Genomic DNA, 16449 nt, shown 5'->3' with positions numbered 1-16449 from the left:
GGACGTGGCAGACAAGTGCTAGAATCACCAAAACTAAAATTAGAGCAAAAGGAGACTATCTACCAACCAAAACTCATTTGAAAGATTTGACATACTTATCAACGATTCAACATAATCATGAGCACAACCTATATACATACATATATATATATATATATATATGCTTGACTTCTAAGCCATATATACTTAAAATGATATTTGCTTCCAATAAATAAAGTGTCCATTCCCCTGCAGGACGGACCCCCCATGGCCGATTCTACTCAATATAATATATAATAAACCAACAAATTAATTAGACTAACATAGTACGTACGCTACAAGCAACTCCATTATATTCTCTAGAAAAGAAGAAAATAAACAAACCAAACTCCATCATACTCAAATTTCCCTATTTTGTTGGCCATCTTATCATCACAGTTTGGGTAAAGCTTGGGTAAAGCTTGGTAAAGCTTGGTAGCTAATTAAACAAATGGTTTAAATTCTTCAGATCAAACTCACCATGAGGAGGCTTCTAATAGAGCAAGTTATAGGCCAATAAAACAAAGCATAGTTTCTGTCAATTAAATGACCAAATTAACAAAGTCAAGCATTGAAACTTAAGCAACCAAAAAATGGATTTTAATCAAGCTGCTACTGAATAATCTTCCCTCTATTTGGATATGTACAAGATTTATACAAAATTTTGGGGGAAATCATGATGAACTGGTTAAAAAAATAAAATTACAAATCGACCTTTTCTCATGGGCCTAACAATATTGCTAAAAATCGAACTATCACAAGGGGAATAATTGCAGTTGGTAAAATAAGCTTCCATCGTTGTCACATATATTTACATCAATTCATGAGTCCCTTTTTCTTTTCGCTAATACAAAGGCACTGGCAGACGTGGTGGTGGCTTCAGTGGCTTTTGCACTTTTACCACAACTTTTTCTGGACGTGGAGGTTCACGTGGGCATGGCAATGCTATGAACTTTGGAATCCGATCCCCAGGCATCAACACAGGCAAGCTTTGGCTTTGATTTTGCTTTTGATTCTATTAAAAAAGAACAACCCAGAAAATATACGTCAGTCACTGTTAAAATTCTGAAACAAACAATGAAACAGAGAATAAATTTTCACCAATTTAGATTAAACTATTGGTTTATATATACCGTGCATATGGGTTTAGATTTGGAGGGTGAAGCTTCGATATCTGTATGGTGATCTGGGTCGTCCTGGGAGAAAGAGTGGCGTAGAGATCTGAACCTGTCCCAGTGATAGCAGCAGGAGAAGATTCCACTCAAGCTGAGGATGATGATGAGGAGGAGGGCAGTGCCGAGGGGGAAACCAAGGGATGGACGAGATGCGTCCATGTGGGGTGGCGAAGAAAGATCCTGGCTGTCCATCACTTGAAGAACTTGGACTTGTTCCTTCTTTCATGCGTTTGGAGGAGGAAGAGAACGGGGAAGAGAATGCTATAGAGGGGTTTGCGGAAAGGCGAGGAGGAGAGTTGGAAGTTATATACAAAAAAGAATGGGGAAGAGGTGGTGGTGGGTATGTGCTAAAGGTACGTCCAGGCCATGGTACGGAAAGATATGGGGCCTACGTTCTTTGGTGCTGCTAAAAAGCATTTGTATTTTGTTTGGGTGGAGGGAATAAACAACTCATTTAAAGAAGTGTGAAGATGGAAAACCAAAATGAAGGCAGAAAACTGTGTGTAAAATCAATGTGAATGCAGTGCATGAATTTGATATTGAAAAATAGTAGGAGGATTGGTAATGAATTCTTTATCTTTATATTCAAAATTATATCTTTTTAAAATTGATTTTGAATATAAAAAAAAATTCTTAGATTGGATTATGTATTTTTTGATCAAATAATAATAAAATAATAAAGAGAGAGAAGAGAAAAAAGAAAAGAGTGAAAAAGAGAGAAAAGAGAGAGTTGGGAGGCGAGAGAAAAAATAATAAAATATAGTTTGAAAAAGGAAAATGAGGTCTTCATCTTTGAATAAGCACTATATATAGTTATTTATAATTATAGATATGAATAAACCAATATAGACCATTTTAAAAACATATTCTTCAAATTCAAAGATGAAAATAAAGATAAATAACCCATTAACAATGCTCTGGTCAGCCTATCACCTTAAAAAGTTTCCATTTTTTCTCGCTAGACTGCAACAGATGTTGTTTTTTACATGTTGTCTCAAGTTCTTTTATACATACCACTGGAGGCCTTTCTGAACATATATAGAAGAATTGAGCATTTGGGGGATATGATGCGAAGACGGTACATAAAGGCACTGATATATGAATACTTTGTAATGCTGGAGACCACTAGTGCTAGCCCTTGAAGATGTGCCGTTTGCCATTTGAATTCTGAAATTCTGTTCAACTTGTTTTATGACAAACAGGTTTGAATTTAGAGATGGGATGATGATTTCAGATTAAAATTAAAAGTTGAATAAAATATTATTATTATTATTTAATTTGAAAAAATTGAATTATTTATTATATTTTGTATGAGAATTTGAAAAAATTATAATTATGAGATGAGTTGAGATGAAACACTATCTGAATCCAAACTAGCCCTTAACCCTGCAAATGCAGTGCAGGTTTTTGCCCTGCGGCAACCAATGGAGATTCTATCTAATGGTTTCAAGATGGCCTCAACACATTTCATATCATCTCATCTCATTTCAACTTTCAAATATTGTTATTTTTAACTTTTTAAAATTTCAAATTTTTGACTTTTTCGTCTAATTATTACAAATTTTCTAAACTTCTAAACAAAACACAAAAAACAAGTCAATTTTTTCAAATCCTAAAACAATAATAATATTAAAAAATTATATTTTAACAATATTTTAATTTTCTAATATTTTTATTCAATTTTTTATCTCACATTTCTCAAAACTCCATAAAACATCTTAACTTAAACTCATTCCTCCCACATTTGAATTAGTTTCCATTTAATGGTTCAGTTCAACTCTTTTTTAACCAATTCTTTTCTTAAACTATTTTTGTTTCATCTTGTTGTATAGAGAACATGTCTTAAGCCATCATTGATTCATTAAATTGGATGATCAATTCTCTCTGTTCCTCTTCATCCGTTCTTTTTCAAGTACCAAAAGTACTGAGAGTGAAGTTATTGTTATTTTATTTCCTCTACATGTTAAGAAAGTAATGATGTGTTCACAAGATGAAGAGAAACTATTGAATATAGTTGTAACTTGCATTTTATTGACAAGAAGATGACCAGTATCAAATAATTCTATCGTAATCAATTTCATTTGAAGTACGTGATCGCTCATGCTTTCATCTTCTTTCATGCAAATCCTATTATACTTATATAATAATAATTATATATAAGTATCAGACCCCAATCCATACTTGCCTTCAACTACATCTATAATTTCTTTAGAAAATTCATAGTCTTCAAAAAGAGGAATGATTTCATCATTCATGCAATGTAAAATCAAGGCTCTTGCCCAAGCATTATGTTCTTTTCATTTGTCTCTAGTTCTTACGCAGCTTTTACTTCCACGTTGGCCATTTTCCATATTTTTATATGACTTCGACGTTGTTAATTATTAAGTCTTTCCATGCATTAGAAGAAAAGTTATATGCATTTTTCAGGCTCGAAAATTCCTTCCATTTAATTTTTCAATCCCTAAGGAATCAATACTTTTCTTTGGTACCATTAATAACAAACCTAGAAGTCCTCCTGTTGTACTTCAAATAAGAAGAATAATGGAAGTAGTGCTTCGATCAAGTGTTCTCACAAATTTTCCTTGAATTTTCTCTTCTTTCAAAGAACTTCTAGCGATTTTCTCGAGTAGCTGATGCCCTATAATGATTTGGCATAGAACCAGGAGAGTAACGACTTTTGAACGGACCAAATAGGGGTTAAAATGACTTAAAACAACCAAAAACGTGAAAATTGGTCTTGACTCTAAACCAGTTCAAAAAATCAAGTCAACTAGTTCAAGCGAAGACCAATTTTTGGCTCAGTTAATGGCTCAATCAACAGTTCAGCATACTACTTCGGTATATGGGTCGGCTCGATTCTTGGAACGACATCGTGTTTGACTTTGTTTGAAATAACATCGTTTATAACTAGAGAAGAATTGGTAGCCACAATCAAAAGAACACCATTTTGTTTGGAATCCTTTTAACTGGCTGAACAGCAATGCCATTTAGCCCTAAAGAATTTGAGTTATAATGACCGTTGGTCGTCGTTTCAACCAACAGTATCATCTTCTTCCTTATATTCACAAAAACATGTTTATGATAATCTCCAACACTCTTCCTCTTCCAACGTGATGGATGGTGATGGTGCAATGTTTGAAGTGTCCCCAACACTCTCAAATTCTAGTGGCGGCGAGGGATGCTGTCGACCGGCCGAAAAATTTTCTGAAGAGTTTTTGGACATTTTTATCTCAGGCTTCACTTATTTTCCCTCTAGGTAAATAGCTTTCAATGATTTTCTTCAAAATAATAACTAATAATCAAATTTTATAGATTATCAATGAATTAAAACCCTCCCACCGTTATATGCCTCTTTCATTGTAATTTGGAGAATTTTTTAAGCCATAGTTACAAAACCACCGTAAATGGTTTTATTACCCAAGTGTAATTGTTCAACCAAACACTTGCCTCTTGAAATAGCTTTGATACCACCGTTAGAAAATGAAGAACAGACGTGTAGGTGTTTTCTCAAAATGGTGACAGGCTCGTTAGGGTATTTATCCCACGGGTTGGTGTTTTATGAAGGAATTGCATGCTACAGAGTTGTACACAAATGGTCTCTATTTATAGACTATAAGGTACGGGTTAGTGAAAAGGCACAAGCATTAGTAAGGAACACAACCATTTGACTAAATTAAGTGATTGTGTCTCTATTTTTTTTTTTTTTGAAATAGGCTCCAATTCATTACTGAATGAAGGAAGTTACAGCTGTGACCAATAAAAATAGGTAACAAGCCTCGCTTACAAGCCAACTAACTAACGGTTATACGCTCCCCCGCACACAACTTTCATTGCGCTGGACAATGTCTAAAACTTCTAAACTCTCTAAAGACAACCCCATACTGAGATGCGAGACTCTGTTAAAATAGAAGTGTCCATCTCGACTTGTCTGCAAGAAAAAACAAACACTCAACATCCACACCCTCCAGGAGAGGAGAGGAACTACCCAACCTTCACCCTTCAAAGGAGGAGAGGACTCACAACCCTCATCCACAAAAGAGGAGAGGGACTAGCCTATATCAAAAAAGGTTTATTAAAACCTAAAAAAAAAAACACCCTAACAAACCACTAAAACAAACAAACTGAAAACACACTTAGCATTCCTAAGCCCGTATGCCCACAAGCTTATTGCCCGTCTGACAGCAGCCCACAAACTTCACAGGTACAGCACACCGTTTCACTAACAAACTGCATCACCGTCACTCTCTTTCTGCAAAAGAGTTTTCTGACAGCAACCCGTTTCACCATTACGCTGAGCAACCAGCTTCTCACCAACGCCAGCTCCGTCACCGTCACCGACACCAGCCCAAAACCTCCAAAAACTAGCCATTCTCCACTTCGGTTAGAAGAGACGGAGACCAGATACAAAAGCCAGAGACCAGGCATACTGAGAACTAATACAAAGACTAAACAGCAAACCAACAACAAGACCAAAAAAGAAACGATGTGTCACCCCCAATCCGGCCACCAACCAAGAGAATCTCCACCGTGAGTTCAAGTTGGACTTCAACCCAGAAACCTCCATCAACCCCCATGCATTCCAGTCGTTCATCCCAAAAATCACCTCTGTTTTCCATGGATAAAACAGAGTCACTGAACCCGTCGGGAGAACACCCCAGAACAACATGCATACCAAAGCTTCTGAACTCGAAATCCATGGCTCTACACACACTGAAAACCCTCCCCTTTACCATCACGCCCAGCTACGTGGTTGTCCATGGTGGTCCCTCTTTCAACTGAATCGCACTCACGGCCAAAACAACGACATCGAAACCCTCCACCTCCATCGTGTAAAATGTCTTCATCCCGTCCGATTGAAATAAAAAGGTAGATGGCTTCAAAGTCCTAGACCAGCGACGTTAAAGCCCTCCATCTTCATCGTGTAAAAACGCTTCCATCCCATCCGATTGAAAGAAAAATGGTAAACGGCTTCCATGTCCTTGACCATGTGGTGAAAACACTTTCCGGCCACCATGATCGCCGCCAACCGACGCTTATTAAAAACGGAAAACAAGCAAAACTAAACAAACTGGGTGGAGGGAGGGGGGAGTCGTAGCTCCCACCCCCCTCAGATGGTTTAAAACCCTTTTTTCCTTAGAGAGAAGGATGAGCTTCTCTCTCTTGAGAGATTTAAGTGATTGTGTCTCTTGACTCTTCCTCAACCAACACCCCCCATTGGAATTATCACCATGGAGAGATGGTGTGAATCTAAAAGGCACACCGCTTAGTGAGTGATCACAATCCCTCAAATTTATAGCGTTCACCTCTCCATCCAATTTGTTCAAAAATTGTTCAAGAGATCGGAGAAAATCTTAATTTGTCAAATCAAATGGAATCACAAACAAGTAAAAAGAATTATTAATGAGTAAGTTTAGTAATTTTATTACTGTTCATTGCACTGAACATGAACAAAATTGTGAGGAACCGTGCATTTGCCGGTGAGCTTGACCTTTTACCTATCATTTTTCATCATTAATTAAGCTTGTCGAACCATCCCAACATGCCTGTTACTCCAAACAGGTCATGTCTAGTTGTAAGCTGCCAACTTTTTGTTCCAGATAATCTGAGATAGGGAGTTGTGAGGGGTCATGGTGCACATTGCTTGTGTCCATTATAGGTATCAACACCCCTTTGTGTCACTCAATCCATTTATCCTTGGGAAGTGGCGCTCTCACGCTTGTCTCCGAAAACAATGGTTCTCAAATGTAGAATACATGCGTAATTGGTACATGTATACGTGTGTATATATATATATATATATATATATATGCACGTATATTCCCTGAACATACAATTTCTCTCAAGGTACTCCCATCCTTACGGGTAGCTTGGATTCATCTCATTTCCATCATATCTCATTTCATTAATCTCAACATTTTTTATAAAATAAATTTTAAATTTTCATACATTTTTAATTTTTTTCATTTAATCATTATCTAGTCATTACCAATTCATCCAAACTTTCAATAAAATACAAAAATTAATTTAATTTTTTCAAATTTCAAAATAAAAATTATATTAAAAAATTATATTCTAATAATATTTTAACTTTATAATATTTTTATTTAACTTTTTCTCTCTTATTTTCAAAATCAACATAACATCATAACACAATTTATTTTATTATTATTCATAAATTTTTCATTTAATCTCATTCAGCAAACATTCGGTTTCAAGCTTGGCACCGGTGCATGCAGCATCCAGCTGCTTGACTATAGTTCAGCATATCCTTACTTTCCATCTCAACGCCAACTTAGCAGCTTATGCCCATGTCAGCAATTTGCAACTTAAGCACTCTAATTGGAATAGTGAAATTGAAATCCAAGTTTTAACTAATATAACATGAATTTATCTTTATCTATTTCCTTCACTTTTGTTCTACTTGGTCAATGAGAATTTTCAGATAAAAATTTTGAATTTTAAAATTAAATATTAAAATATTATATTTTAATATTATTATTATTTTAGGATTTGAAAAAGTAGGAGAAAAGTTAAATTATTTATTATATTTTGTATGGAGATTTATGAAAGTTATAATGATGAGATGAGAATTTTATATTTAAAATGAAAATTTTGTGTAGCCAAACAGTACCTAATCTTCACATTAGATTATCTATATATTTTTTATATAATAATAAAATAATATTAATTTATTTTGTAAAAATTTTAAAATTATTTAATTTTATTATATTTTATCATTCTACTAATTATATGTTAATTAGGATTAATATTATAGCCCTCCAAAAAATGCTGCAACCAAATAACGGTAGAAAGTAAGGATGAAAATATATTTTTATTTCTTTTGATCATGCTATAGTAACTATTAAATTTGATCCATAATACTAACTTATTGTAGTAAAAAGTCATCATTTTTTACATTTACATAATCCGATGCAACACATTTCGAGATTCTATTAGCCAAATACTCCATTGAATTTACATTTGTATAATCCAATGTCAGTGATCTAAGTTTGTTTAGTTCAAATTCTGAACACCAAATATAGCCACAGCAATGAAAACAATCTTCGGCAGTTCCCTCCTTAGTTCAGTTGAGAAATATAATTTTGATTTAATATTTTATTCTCTATGTTCTTTTTATTTTTATCTCCTCTGAACATAGCAAAATACTTGATTTAATTGTAATGCCATTTTGATTACAAAAATAAAAGTAAAAACCTAATAGTTATATATATATATATATATATATATATATATATATATATTGTATTTCTCTGCTTTTTTTTAAAACAGAACATGCATTTGTAACCAAAGGTTAATTAAAATAAACTATACTTTGAAAACGCACAAACCCGTATCTTTAGCTTATGAGTAATGCTACCTATAATCGTGAAATGCAAATGTCGTCGTGTAATCACTTTAAAAAATAATATGATCTATTATTAAAAAATTAATTTTATTTTATATGGATCTCGTATTCATTCACTGTTTTAAAATAATTACACGACGCTTGCATACTCATAACTGTAACTACCATTTTTAAAAAAACGAAGAAGAAGTTGAAATTGAGACATTCTCTTACCACCTTCCTTGATGATGTCTTTGCAATAATGAGCTGTGATGGATTTTCTTCCTCAATATATATATTTCCACTAAGATATGTCTCTTTTAGTACATGCTATACCATAAAATCTATTTGTTAAATGTTTAATGTTCTAAATCCAACGGTATGGAAGACCCACTTGAAAGATAGAATTAATTAAATTCAGATCACTTAATAGTTAATTTCACTGGGACATGAAGTTAAATCATTAATCATTTTTAAAATTTAAGATAATATAAAATAACAAAGTTAATGAGATAGTAAAGACACGAGTACTAAGATCTTTTAACCATCTTCAAAGATATGCCGTGAGGAATCCAAAGTACTTCGAAATATCTCTAGCTAGTAGACATTTCAACTTAACCCCACATCTCAATTAAAAAATAAGAGAAGATTTGTTACTGTAATGTTGGGTCTCCCTTGATCATCTTCTTATATTTTTCCTTTTTAACATCATTCTTCATGTGGGCTATCGATGTGGGACTCAATTTAGTACTAACTGCAATCATTACTGGCTTTAATTTGATCACTTACATCACTATATATATGGTGGTCAATCTAGTTTTTTATTGGACTTGACTCTCTCTACTGTACAAGACTGGAAGGACACAAGAAAATAAAGATGAAGCAAGAGACATGACAAGAATATGCCCTGAATCTTCTTCTCCAATAGCAATATTACTAGGTAATAGTACCCAAGCAGGATTGATTCATATATAGTTTCCGACTAATTTCTTTGAAAAGTGCATAAAAAGGCTCAGATCAAGTCAGGTCATTGCATAAATTGGGATGACCTTTTGGTAAGCTGCAAGACATACGCGGTTTCTATAACCTAGGTAGCTGTAAGGAACAAGATCAAATGTTCAATAGTTTATGGATCAAAATGCGTGTCGTTTTCACATCCTTATTATTATATATGGGTCTTCTCAAGTCTTAATCCACCAGCCAGCCCCACTAACACTGGCTTGCTGCCCAAGAAGAAAGAGCACTTAAAATAGTGTTCCCCTTGTGCTCCAATGGAGTTTATACCCCACCCTTTGCAACTTCTTAGTATTTTCTTGTCGAACTTATCCTCTTTTAACATTTCTAGGAAGAGTTGCATAATGGCCTTGCATCACAAAATATTTGCAAACAAATGACATAGGGTTGAGTGTACATTATCTGATCATGGGTTTGGTTTGGACTATTGATATTAGTAAATTAAGGATTCGTTAAGTTTTTCAGTTGAACTGGGGTATCGGTTATGATTTAAATTAAGCCTGAGTACTTGTGATTTCCCGCCGTCTAGCGCTATTCTTTCTAGTTCTCAATAAGTAGTAAAATGCTACTATGGTCATAACCAAATGGGAAAGCTATTTGACGTTATATTTCACTAGTATCCCCACGTATATGAAATGTCAAGAGTACAAGACTAAATTGGGACCGACCAATAGCGACAGATTCTTTATCTAAATCGATCCATTATTGATCTCAAAGTTTTAAGAACCCATTATATTGGTTTGGTTTTCGACATAGGTGACATGGTTCATATGTTACTAACACATCCAGCCCATATGTACACTTTTAAGGTTTTACTTGTATTATGTATATTGAAGAAAATTTTCATATAATTAAAACAACATAGTTTCTAACTTTCTATGTTTTAGACCGAATAATCTCGTTTAATCGCTTATTAATTAGTTCAAAACCCTTTTGTTTTCCACTTTCTCGATTCTTCTCCCTCACTCTCTCAATTTGCATTATTTTTTTTTGTTTTTTTAGGTGATTATTTTATGAATGATATTATTTGATCATCTGAAACTTATTTTGTTTGTATAATTTTCTTGACGTCGCACCACCATGTGATACCACTTGATTTATTAAAAAAATGTATGAATATACACACAAAAGTAGAAGATTGAATATAGAGTTTCAATAATATTCATCTTTTTATATTTTTAGACGTGGTTTTGGTTTGAATATAATTTTTGTGTTTTTTTTTTTTTTTTGTACCGTAGCGGTGTCACGTCAAAATGGTTATTTAAACGATAAATGAAATTTAGATAACTTATTTGAATTCTTATAGATAGTTTATAAATAATAGTAAAATAATGTAAAAATATCTTACCACAGTCATTTTATTTGACATTGATTTACTCGACGCCTTTCAACAAGCACCACCCATCAGTGAAGTTCTGATCAATGCAGCACCGCCTACCAGACCGAACTGTGGTTTGACCCCACTTGTCAATTTGAGACTTGAGAGAGTGGATATAACACCCTCAACAGTGTAAATTAATTTTCTTTCTTAAGACTTTGAATTTTTACTCATCCTTTGAAATGGAACGTGGTTTCTCAGTATGCGTAGGGATAGAGGTTTAAAAAAAAAAAAAAAAAAAGACCTTTGAATTTTATAGTCTTTTTCGTTGCAATACCAATACAAGAAGTTGACCTCTGCAGGACAAACAAATGAACAGATGAGTTGCTCTGCCCCTAGTTTTCGCACCAATTCAAGTAACAATGAGGCTTTACTTTATTACGGCATCATGCAGTATTTTAGAAGACGGCTAACCTTTAAATCAGGCAGGAATATGGTTTAAAGGACTTGATATAAACTTCAGTCGGCTCAACTTGATGCCAAACAAGTCTACTCTAATCATTGCTTATGATGTGGTGGATGCCACCTCAACTGCCCGCGCATTTACAAAGTTAAAAATATAAAAATATATACATATTTATTTTTACGTATTTTTTTATATATTTTATTAATATAATTAATTATATATTAAAAAAATTAATATAACTAATAAATATATAAAAACAATTATATGTAACATTATTTTTAAAAATATAACTGCATTCATTAACTTTAGAAGGAAAGAAAGAGCTCATGTGTAACCCTACTCCATTCCCACTTGCGCGTGAGATTGGTACTATTAACGATCGAGTTGTTGAGTAATGTTTAATAGAGTCATGAATGGTGTAAGTATCGAGTATTTTTTTTAAAAAGAATAAAGTCTATTATTAAAAGATTAATTTTTTTATATAAATTTTATATTTATTTATTTTTTCAAAATGAGTGTACAATATTTGTATATTTTATGACTGTAAATATCTTTTTTTCTTTTTTCTTTTTTTTTTTGCAAAAGGCATCCCATCCCCTCTTCTTGTATCTCGAATTTAGTTTTAATACATCTTTCATTATAGAGAGAGATGGGGAAAAAAAAACAGCAAGAAAGTAAGGATTTAACAATGGGTAATGATACACTTACCACCCTTTTACCACTATTTTACCACTTGTAGTGTATTTATTTTTTTATCATTTTTTTTTAAGTATTTTTTTAACATCCTTAGCCATTAAGAAAAAATTTTAAAAATATATAATTTTAGTGATAGTCACTTGCTTAATCATTAAGTAAAAAAAAAATATTTAAAAATTAAAAAATTAAAAAAAGTGGTAAAAGAGTGGTAAGATAGTGGTAAACCTATCATTATTCTTTAACAATTGTTTCACTATACATATTTGTGGCATAGAAAGGAGGATGTGCATAATGTACTTTTCCCGCCACTTGCAGGAACAAAAGTTAGCATTATAATATGAGTTCAGATAAAGTAAAAAGCTCGGCTTCTTAAAACAATATAACATGGATGTGATAGAATTTGGTGAAAACAGAGTGCTTCCTTCACATCCCGGCCCATTGATTTGATTGCGAGATTGGCCAAATCCAACTTTGTTTAATACTTTTAGCATTACTGAAATGACTTTAGTGCAGCGCTTATATGCTCCTAGTAACCATTGTCGGAGGACAAAGGTTTAGAAGGAAGTGGTGTTTATGTTTTGGGCATTACTTTCTTTTGACTCGTGACCAAGTGGCTGTCAAACGCGTGATGACAATTATAGAAAGCAATATGCTAATTGGCTAGCTGGTAGGATAAAAGTTAAAAAGAAAAGTGGCTTTCATTTTTTCAGCTACATCCAACACAAGAAAGTTGAAAATCCACAGTAACAACAGGAAATGGAACTAAATACCTTGATGCTGAACCAGCTCGGTCCTTTGCCTTTTGAGGTGTGAAATTGACCTGTTGAAATTTGAGTCATTAGCCCAATACCACATCCTGCAAAATGCTGTCTAAGCTGGGCTTATTTTGCTTGGACCTCCAAGATGCAACTGTTTGCTTGGATCATTTTGGGTTTTTAAGATGGAGAGATAATAGGATTTTTAAGTGGGATTGTTTTTGAATTGAGAGAACATTGATTGATTGAGATTAGAGTTTAACTTATTGGATTTAGTAATGTTGTATATAGTTTTAAAGCGTGCTAGTTTTTTGTATTACCTTTGAAAATTATGGGGCTTATTAGAAAAAGTTGGGTCCTTGACCTGATCTACTTTTTGTCAAAAAGAATTTTTTCTATTTATAGATTGGTGTGGAGTGAATGATGTACTTTTTAGTTTTTACCATGCTTACCTAAACAGATTTAATTTATAAGAAATTTGATTTTTAAATTCTTTTACAAATTACATTACGTCATGTCTACAATGAGGAAGTTATAACTTCCACGCCAGCTTGCTTTTTTACACCTGCTATGTACGATGAAAATATATATTTTCAGAAATTGAGGATAGGAACAACCTGGCCCCACCGGCTACCAGCAGCAGGAATCCAACCATCGTCAACAGTCAGATTGATCTGATTATTGCGTTCTCCATCCACCAACTTATGTGACATTGACAGCCCCGGAATAGTAGTAGGAAGCGCTCTTATAAATAAATGCATAAAGCTACTACGATGACTGGGCGGTACCGTTTAAGTATATCGTTTGATAAAAAATATTTAATAATTAAGAAATTAATTTTAAATATATTAATATATTTTTAAAAAAATTTAAATATATTAAAAAATTTAAAAAGAAAATTTAAAAAAAAAATAACCTGACAGCTTCTTGTAATAAAAGTTTAGCGACACAATAGCCCAATCCTAAATGAATAGGATTGGGATCATAATTAGGGTAGAGACTGTTTAAATTTTGGTTTCGTTTGATTGTATAATTTCGATTAAATGAGATGAAATATTTTATTTAAAATTAAATAGAATATTGTTATAATATAATTTTATTTAAAAATTTAAAAAAAATTTAAATTATTTATTATATTTTGTATGAGAATTTGAAAAACTTATAATAATCAGATAAGATAAGATAGTTTTGTATTCGATAACCAAATCAGACCTTAGTATATTAAAATGTGAAATTATTTTAATGTTTTAAAATAAACTCTCCTCTGCCCCGCCTGGCTAGACTAAGAGCCCCCCATCAAATGTGGGTTGTGGGGCATCCACTCGCATATTAAATACATGCGAAGATAAGGCCCAAGCCTACTCGAAATATACTTCATCCAGCCTGTATTTTTAATATCTACATATATTATAAATTTGTAACGAAAGAAACGACGTTATTCGTTTCAAAACTTAAACCTAAATATGAAAGGAAAATTTTCTTTCTCATATCTGATTCCTCTCATTCTTTATTCCCAACTGTCATCCCTCCTTCTCACTTTCTCCCCTGATCTCTTTTCCCATTCTCCTCTTTCCCCTCTTCTCCCCCATTCTTTTTTCCCCAATAACCACTTTCCTCTCTTCTTCCTCATTTCTCTTCTTTTTTGCTCTTTTCTTCTTATTCTCCTCCTCCCTTCAAGCTAGCATGGGACTTCTCTCGGTTGTTGCGGCTCACAACTTGTGTTAAAAATCCTTGGTTTGAGAGTTCTAACTTATGTGGCTGGCAACTATGACTATGGATGACCACGTGACAGGTCTACGAGGTTAATGACTCGCGACCATGTAGATCTCTAAAAATTTATGCATAGATATTTATGACGCATGACCACAATGGCTCATGGGTTTGTGCATTTATTTTGTATTTTTTAGGTTTGTATGTTTCTTAGGTTTTTTGTTGAATTTGTTAGATTTGTTTGATCCGTAAGCTTCTTTGGTCTTGGTTTTTGTTTAGATTTGTAAGACGTATAATTCTTTCTGCAATTTTTATTTTTTGAAATTCTTTATAAAATTTATATTAGGTAAGATTTGAGTATTGGCCCTTCGAAATCTTTAATGCATTGTTGGACAGGATGGGAGAGGGACTAGTGGGCCAATCCGTTCCCCGAACATTAGGTAGTGTCAGAATTCGAGCCCAAACTATTTTCCGCCCATGCGAGAGCAAGGGGCACCCTGTGCTGTATCCCTGGCGGCTCGGAAAAATATCTACGTTTGTCATGCTTGGTTAATACAAGACTACAATCGGTTTTATCTGTCCAGTTGTTCCCATTATTGAATAATGACATCTAAATTCGAGGCTCATCCAACGGTCTCCTGAAGCTGTTCGTGAACAAATGGGATTTTAATTGCAAAACTATTTTCTTTAAAATATAAACAAAAAATTACTTTTATTCTGACACGATTTCCTCAGCAGTAGGCTAGCAACTTGTCACGTTAAAGCTACTTTCAAATATAAATACGTATCTTTCACACGTGAGAACTATCGGAGGAGCGCGTGTTAGAGAGGGCCCCTACTTCGCCAGCTTCATTGACCTTGAAGCACAGATAGCCCTTTCCCTGTCAGTCACAGTCCACGTGCCATTACGCCAGTATCCATAGATTAGAGACGTGTCAACATTTTATTGGACAAAAGAGACCTTTAAGTTAAAACAAAAACAGAAGCCTTTGTCCAGTACCGTGGTTGATTAATGCAACAACCTTAACCGCGGTTAGATGAACTAGGGTTAAGATGAAAGTGACCGGCAAAAGTGGAGGTCTTCCCCAGCATTGGTTCCCTTTGTCGCGGCAAAGCTCCGCAATCTGTGGTTTTAAAGGAAAGTTCAAGCCCCTTATATTTTTTATTTTTTACTTTTTAATTTCTTGAATATTCTTTTTAGACCTTGATTTAGACTTTTAGCATCCATGTATACGTACCATGATCCATGGACATATTAAAAGATAATAATGATTTATATAAATTTTAAATAAAAAAATATTTATACATCTTTGTAAAAAAATAATAATAATATTTATAATCATGAATATATAACTACCGTATAATTATTTAAAAATAAATAAATAAATATAAAATCACTTAAAAAGAAAATAAATCTTTAATAATAGATTTTATTCTTTTTTAAAATAACTATATAATATTTATACAATCCACAAATATATATATATAACATTACTAGTAAAAAAAAAATAGGCTTAGTTTAAAAAATATAAAAAAAAAGGTATTATATTTTAATTTTTAATAACTTGGACATTTAAAAATATGACACGTGTCCTTCTATGATTGGTTATGGTATATATGTCACGTCAACATTTTTTTGTCACTAGACTAACTTAGAAATCAGTTTGAAATATCATCCAATCTTATATAAATCAATTCAAAACTTTTTATACTACATGTACCGATTTATAAAAAGTCTAAACCACAAAGACCAGAGTATTTTCTTATTATTGTTATATTGTGACAACATTAGACAATATAATATATAATATGCATTGTATTGCACACATTTTGCATGATAGATGTTGAACTTCTTTGTTACATGCATTTGGTAAACGGTACTTAGTTCTTTTTTATATATTTTTTAATTACCGACAATGTCACTATAAAAGAATGTATAATTTTTCAAATTT

At 33.0% G+C, this 16449-nt stretch overlaps 1 protein-coding gene across 1 annotated transcript; it reads right to left on the bottom strand.

Annotated features, from left to right (window-relative positions):
- Window positions 1-628: 628 nt before the first annotated feature.
- LOC122315200 (uncharacterized protein At5g65660-like) lies at window positions 629-1540 on the bottom strand. Its single transcript, XM_043130998.1, has 2 exons — window positions 1152-1540; window positions 629-1033 (listed from the first exon to the last, which is right to left on the bottom strand). The coding sequence occupies exons 1-2, from the start codon at window positions 1383-1385 to the stop codon at window positions 863-865; spliced, it is 405 nt and encodes a 134-aa protein (XP_042986932.1). The 5' UTR covers window positions 1386-1540; the 3' UTR covers window positions 629-862.
- Between the last annotated feature and the right edge of the window lie 14909 nt (window positions 1541-16449).

Source organism: Carya illinoinensis, chromosome 7, assembly GCF_018687715.1.
Source record: "Carya illinoinensis cultivar Pawnee chromosome 7, C.illinoinensisPawnee_v1, whole genome shotgun sequence".
Taxonomy (NCBI): domain Eukaryota; kingdom Viridiplantae; phylum Streptophyta; class Magnoliopsida; order Fagales; family Juglandaceae; genus Carya; species Carya illinoinensis.
Note: the sequence above shows the minus strand (reverse complement) of the source record. Positions and strands in the feature narration are given on the sequence as shown.